At 45.1% G+C, this 7,438-nt stretch overlaps 1 protein-coding gene across 23 annotated transcripts in view; it reads left to right on the forward strand.

The window, feature by feature from the left end:
* MYT1L (myelin transcription factor 1 like) overlaps positions 1–3,360 on the forward strand; it is a 525,406-nt gene extending 522,046 nt beyond the window's left edge. For 18 of the 23 annotated variants that reach the window (XM_032294258.1, XM_032294269.1, XM_032294273.1 and 15 more), the window contains 2 exons: positions 19–162; positions 474–3,360. In XM_032294258.1, coding sequence (XP_032150149.1) covers positions 19–162; positions 474–614 — 285 coding nt within the window. In that variant the 3' untranslated portion in view covers positions 615–3,360. The remainder of the gene's footprint in view (positions 1–18; positions 163–473) is intronic. The other 5 variants (XM_032294279.1, XM_032294275.1, XM_032294277.1 and 2 more) reach the window with 1 other exon arrangement.
* The last annotated feature ends 4,078 nt before the right edge of the window (positions 3,361–7,438 follow it).

Here is a 7,438-nt window from a genome sequence, read left to right on the forward strand (position 1 = left end):
CGCGCTTGTACGTTTCAGATTACCACAATGGAGAGCAACCTGAAGACCATCGAAGAGGAGAACAAGGTGATTGAGCAGCAGAACGAGTCTCTCCTCCACGAGCTGGCGAACCTGAGCCAGTCCCTGATCCACAGCCTGGCCAACATCCAGCTGCCGCACATGGTAAGTGACTGAGCTTGCGAGGCAGGAATGTGGAGTCCTCACGCGCACAGCCTAAAGTAGATGGCTTTTTAATTATTATTTTCACGGTTCTTCAACCTTTGGCAAATGTTTGCGGTTACCACCCCGAAACCATACTGTTAACGGCCAGAAACGTTGGCGGGGCTGATCCCATAAACTTAAGTGTGCTCTGAGCCGGCCTTTGAAATAGTATAAAACCAGGGGCACGATGCTATGATACTATTTTATGCTTTTGTAAATATACTATTAAGAAAATAAAAGTTGTATATGAACTACTATTTAATATCTCGTAGGATCCAATCAATGAACAAAATTTTGATGCTTACGTGACTACTTTGACGGAAATGTATACAAATCAAGATCGTTATCAGAGTCCAGAAAATAAAGCCCTACTGGAAAATATAAAGCAGGCTGTGAGAGGAATTCAGGTCTGAACAGCTGCTGTAGTGATGAAACTCTTGCTTAAAAAGGATGCCTCTTGTTTTTTGCTGCTGTAACTTACCAGAAAGTGTTCTATATTGATTTCTGTTTGAAACAGTGTTATGCTTACAAGACTTCATAATGATTTTATGTCTTGCTTTAAAAATAGTACCTGCAGAATAGTTTTTGAATACACCCACATTTTGTACGTTTCCATGTAAGCTGACATAGTGTTCTGCCATGTAATGTTTATAGCTGCTGATGTATGCACATTTGGGGGTATATCTATTTCTGAAGAGGTAAGCTGATCAAAATAAATAGAGTGTAAATTCTTTTTAATGCTTTAGTGATACATGTTTTAGTATTTTGAACTGAAACGGACACACACACACACACACACTCACACACTCACACACACACAGCTTTGAATGATCATGTTGTGGCCAGCGGCCACTTTTTAGACATTATCATTTTGCCTCATGTTGGAGGACTTTATGGAATTTAAGAAATACATTTTGTGTGCATATTGTTTCATAGCAAGAATTGGTTGCAAAAATGCTTTATTTTTGAACAATGCTTGGAAATATTATGTGACTTTTTTGTTTGTTTGTTTTAGGAGGATGGTGTATGGTGGGGGCAATAAATGAGGTTTTTTGCATTCCAAGGAAATGGCATATGGATTAACTGTAAGAAATGAAATAAGTAATTTATTGTAAGACAACATCAAGCCATGGAAACTTGGCAGAAGATTCAAAGCAGCTTACACAGCACTTTTAAATTAACTCCTAAGCATTACATGGTGTGACTATGGAAACTCCAGTTAAGACAGGATCTTATCAGAGGTGGACAACATGAAGATTTCCTTTTCCGTTTTCAATAAACTTTGGAACAACCTTCCCGTATCTCCCCTAGAGTTCCGTGCCCCTCTGAACTGTCTGTTACTGCAATGTAGTTTATCGACAGAGTTTGTGTGTTTTCAATTTAAGCTAAAAGATAATTTAAGAGCATTTATTTCCCCTTTTCACTTTAAAAGATTATGATTATTACTATGATTGTTATGAATCTTCTTATTTTACACTTGAGGGATAAAGGCAAATGATTTGTGAGTCTTCTAGTTGCTGGACCGAGTTTTCTGCTGGATCTGGTGGGGAGGCGGCCAGTAAAGTCCCTCTCCTGCTGCCCCCGCCGACTTTGACTCTGAGCAAGCGTTTGGTCCTGTTCAGAGGACTCTCGCCACGACGTCTCTCTTCGACACTTGGCTGGAGACCAGTTGACCATAGAGCATTTGCAGAGCCTTGTTGTTTGATTTCTTGTGACTATTCTAAGAATGAATGCAATCAGATTTTAAAAGTAACTAAATATACTTCAGCACTTTTTTGCTTTAAACTAGATCATCTTAGACTTGTTTATACCTTTCAGATTTGATTGTTTTACTCCAAATGACTGCACTATATGTATGCATAAGACCACTTTTGAGCGCTGCGTCCCCCTTCTGAGTAGTCCTTTGACGATGTGTTGTGTTTTCTGATGTTGACTTGATTTCCATTTAATAGCACCTCTTCCTTCCATGTCTTGATGTTATGCAGGAAGTACGGACGTACTTTAAATTTTTGTTATGAAATTAAAAAAAAAGATGGGTTTTGTAAAAATAAAAAAAAATATTTTTAGCAGAACAGGACTTACAGGGTCATTGTCCCCACAATGTGCCAGTCGACTATTTGCACTTACCTTGTCCCATATATCCGTACGGAGGTGTGCAATTCCTCGCGTCAGTAGCCTTGTGACACTGAACCTGGATGGATTCTCGAGGAGCCCTCACGGCCGATCCATAACGTTGCGAAGGGAGACTACAGGGATCTCACGACAAATATTCTGATACAATACTCAACCTCGGTATATATATATGTATAAATATATGTATATCCCAGCGGCACTTTATACTGTTCACTGTACAAAAGCTTACAGTTTTCCACAAGGACTTTAATCACGAGCTGGGAAAAAGATGATGTAATTACTTCGGGGCTCTGCGGAACCTTCTGTGTACAGCGCCCCCTTTCTGTTGTGCTATTGGTTGCAGCTGCCATGCTCAGAATGCGTTTGGAGAGCTGAAGCAAGGTGCTCGCAGTCACCTGAGGCCGCCCACGCGGCCCAGGGCCGCAGCCGCCCTTAGGGCCGCCATCGTTCATAACAGCACATGCATTTCCCCGCCGCGTTGTGTCTGCAGCCTCTTTGCCAATATAGTAATGCTTTTAGTAGAGTACTAGATAGTATCAGTTTTGGATTCTTATTGTTATCACCTATGTACAATGGAAAGGGATTTTAAGCACAAACCTGCTGCTCATGTAACGTTGGTACATAATATCAAATCAAAAGTTATCTGTGACTTATATAGGGATCACAAAAGTGTCACATATTAGAATGCTGACCTTTCATATGGAATTATTGTGAGTCATCAGAGTTTATTATAACTTATTGTTCATATTCATTTCTAAGTTAATTTAAGTAATCATTTATTAAGACAGAATTTTGTATAAACTATTTATTGTGCTCTCTGTGGAACTGAAGTTTGATTTATTTTTGTACTACACGGCATGGGTTTGTTGACACTTTAATTTTGCTATAAATGTGTGGAATCACAAGTTGCTGTGATACTTCATTTTTAAATTGTGAACTTTGTACAAATTTTGTCATGCTGGATGTTAACACATCTTACTCTAAATAAAAAAGGTGTTGCCACATTTGTAGCACGAAGGATCTCTAGCCCGGGTCTGCGTCTTCACTTGAGTCTGGGAAACAGTGTCTGGGCCCATGGGGTCCTCTCAAGCCTTCACTCCAACTTAGTGGCTTGTGGCATTTTTACCAGTTTGGTTCTCAGATCTGAGGCATACAGGAGTCAGTGACTTCTCAAAGACTATGTGAGAGTCTCGGCATCCCCATCGGGCCTGCCTTTTCCATTTGCTGTCGCTCCGGCCCTCACTGGGCCAGGTCTCCTGAGACCGAAGCCGGAGAGGAGGACATGGCGCCTGCCGGCACAGACTCCTCTGGCAGGGAGTTCTCCGCCAGCACGTGCAGCTGCCACACCTGGGGCATTGCCACTGTGCATGTGGCGACATCTCAGCACGCCCAGCGTAGGGGGGAGTCATGTCCTTTGTAGAATCTTTCTTCTCCTGGAATCCAGTCAAGGAACCGCACTGCTCCCAGTTGCTCCATCCCTGTCCCTGTCACCTCCTTATTACTGAGCAGTTTCTTGACCTGTCTCCCAGAACGCATACAGTTTTCAACTGTCCAGAGCCGTTGTTCTACAAAACGCCCCAAACTGGCGAGTGTGACTGCCACCTCCCGACTGATTTGGGTTAAGTAGGAGACGTGTCCCTCTCCAGCTTCACGTCTGGGGGCAGAAGGACAGACGGCCCCTTGTTGGTTACCTGGGTGTTGAAAAATGATGCTTCATGACTTCCATGCTACTGGTAAGGATCCCAGCAGCAAGTCACCCATAAAACTTAAGTTACCCTTCAAATATAATCTAACAATGAATTACCCACTTTCACATCAACTATATCAGTAAATGTCACTGTTTAAAATTCCAAAAATATCCTCCTATCAAAGACACAATCACTTCAAACATAAAATTTGAGAAAGAGACTCTGATAACCTTGGTGAAAATTCATAATTTATTCCCAGTGGAACCTGTAGCTGCTTCAAGATTCAAGGTCCCCTGAGCACTTCCTACAAGCTGGTGTGTTCTGACCGCTCATTTGCTGCAGCACTGCTTCCTGGAAGTGCTGGGGATTGCAGTGATTCCCCCTCCAGATTCGGCCGAGTCCTCAGAGCTGACAGAAGAGGGGCGACTCTCACACCTGGGACCCCTGCATCTCTGTCTCTCTAGCCCGCAGGGTGGAAGGAGCTCTGTCAAAGGTGTCTTTAGGAGCAAGGCAAGTTGCTGATGTGCTGACTCAGGCCTGTCTGTCAGGATTATTAAAAGCTATTTTCCCATAGGAACGGTGTGCCTGAGAATTGGTGTAAATGTTTTAGAAAACAACTTAACAATATTTTCAGAAATCTTAGAAAATTTATATTTTGACCCAGTCTATACTAAAAATACCAAAAACAACTGCAAATGTACCAAAATCAATAAAAACAACCCTAAAGTCCTATTACAGAGGAATGATCAAGCAGTTCATGATCCATGAAGTCTCTGGAGTACCAGAGAGCTCTTAGAATAATGGCTATAAAAACCTTTTAATAAGGGGATTGCAGTAAAGTAGGTGAAGAGTACAGAAAAAGATTACAAAGCACGAAGAGGCAAGTGATCAGCGAAAAGAGTTGGGCTCTGGCAGATATGTGCAGAGATTTACTCTGAGCCAAACCTGAGTGACCATGGCCTTGACATGGCCTCAGGGGGTCGTGGGAACGTGTGCCCAGGGTGACCTGGGCGCAGATTGATTTTCTACATTTTAGGGAGACACGAGACATTAACCAAGTCACTGCGGTTACACACTGGCTCGGTACAGAGAGGCGGAAGGGCAGGTGGCTTCCAGGGCACAGGTAGATTTAAACATTTTCTGATTGGTTGAAAGCGTTATTGTCAATTGTAGGGAGTGTACCCTTTGCAAAAGGGGTTGTGGAGACCACGGTTCTTATTGTGCAGATGAAGCTTCCACGTAGCAGGCTTCAGAGACAATAGATGGTAATTTTGGTTGTTGTTGTTTTCAATTTGAGATGGAGTCCCACTGTCGCCTCCTGGCACAATCTCGGCTCACCACAACCTCTGCCTCCCGGGCTCAAGCGATTCTCCTGCCCCAGCCTCCTGAGTAAGTGAGACTACAGGTGTACACCAACACACCCAGCTGATTTTTGTGTTTTTAGTAGAGTCAGGGATTCACCGTGCAGGCCAGGCTGGTCTCGAACAACTGACCTCAGCTGATCCACACACCTCAGTCTCCCAAAGTGCTGGGATTACAGGCGTGAGCCAATGGTCAATGTTTTTTGTGTTTTTTAAAATCAGACTTAGGGTCTGTGTTGATGGGAATGCTGGTGGACGGCTTTTCCTGAATTCCAAGAGGGAGTAGGGCTTGGTGAGGCACGTCCCACCCCTCCCTGTCATGCCCTGAACCAGTCTTTCAGGTTCAATTTGGAGTGCCTTGACAGGAGAGGGAGTCCCTTCGGGGTTAGGGCCGGGGGCACTTTGACGTTTATTTTTGGTTGACAATGTTTAGGTCACCCTGAGGGTGGGTTGGCGTTTGTGGCTGGGTCTGGCAGGAATGCACTCCCCATGGCGCTGCCCAGAGGAAGTCAAGGAGAAGGTGGAGGAGACGGAGCAGGAGGAGTCAGGGAAGCACTGGTCAGAAAATCAACATCTCTATGTTTAGGAGCAAGAATGGGAAATGCCACGGGGCAAAGAGCACAGTGAAAGGCACTGTGTCTTCTGCTCGGTTCCCTAGGGTCCTTTGTCTGAGACCAGCCAGCCGCACATACTTTGCCTTATGAGACCAAAAGAGAAGGCCTGACTTTACATTTTTCTCACCATGGGCAAACAAATGAATTTGTTTTAAAGCAAAAGGCCTGAGCACAGGAGGATGATTCTGGAGGTTTGGGAGGAAAAGGCTTGGGGCTGGCACTCCCCGGGTGCGCAGGGCATCCTTAGAACAGCTTCTCCACTCTCCTGGGGCCCCACAGCTGCATCCCCAGGTTCCCTGGGTACGGAAACAGAAACAGCCCAGGGCCCAGAGCACAGCAGGAGGAGGGAGAGACGCAGTGAGAGGGAAACGGTAATGCTGCTACTGGCCCACCCTGCATGGAGGCCGCCTGGCCCCTCCATCCACCGTTATCCTACAGAGACGCTGTGGATTCCAAAGCCTGGCTCCCCTGCGCCCAGAGGCTCTTATCACTGGGAGGGTGAGCCAGCATCCTCTCCACGCCCTCCTGTCGGGAAGGAGCTGCTCCAGTTCCATAAGCGGTCATTTCTGGCCCTTAGCACAGCTGCATGAGGCTCCTCCGAGCTCACCAAACGCCCTCTTTTCTGTGCAGTTAATTTGAGGCCTTTTCTGCTCAAGAAAGACACGAGCCCTTATGACTGACAGCAAGAGCTCTCTAGCCAATGTCACAAGGATTGACAGTGTGTCATCACAACTATAAACCAAAAATAAAACTTGAAGCCCGCCAAATGACTGAATGAATGGACCCCTCCCCTCTAAGCGCTAGTTCAGGCCATGAGAGGAAGTCTGGGCTGGACATGCTCGTTCTACCCTCCGGTCTTTGGAACTCAGGCACAGCTGACCAGCTAACACTGCAACGGAGGCCTGAAGCCTGGTAGAACAGACCCTTTAAGTCTGATAAGAAGCATTTAGAATCTATTCTCTCTGAAGCCTGCTACAGGACTTTGTGTGCATGATAAGAACCTTGGTCTCCACAACCCCTGATCTTAACCCAGACACTCCCTTCTATGGATTCAGGCTCTCAGATAAACTCTTTCAACCAATTGTCAACCCAGGAAAGCTTCGAATCCACCTATGACCTGAAGTGCCCCAGCACTTGGAATTGTTGCACCGTTCTGGACTGAGCTGAGCTAACGTACATCTCACATGCATTGATTAAGGTCTCATATCTCCCTAAAGTGTATAAAACCAAGCTGTCACCCGACCACCACAGGTGTGTGTTGTCAGGACCTCCTGAGGCTGCCACAGGCACATCCTAACCTGTCCACAAAAAGAGTCAAACTCTATAAATGTTTGAAGAGGTTTACTCTGAGCCTAATAGGAGTGACCATGGCATGACAGCCCTCAGGGGGTCTTGAGAACATGGGGTTTTAACTTTTTTTTTTTTTTTTTTTTTGAGATGG

This window comes from Sapajus apella, unplaced genomic scaffold (assembly GCF_009761245.1).
Source record: "Sapajus apella isolate SASKATOON/1434 unplaced genomic scaffold, GSC_monkey_1.0 scaffold31, whole genome shotgun sequence".
Taxonomy (NCBI): domain Eukaryota; kingdom Metazoa; phylum Chordata; class Mammalia; order Primates; family Cebidae; genus Sapajus; species Sapajus apella.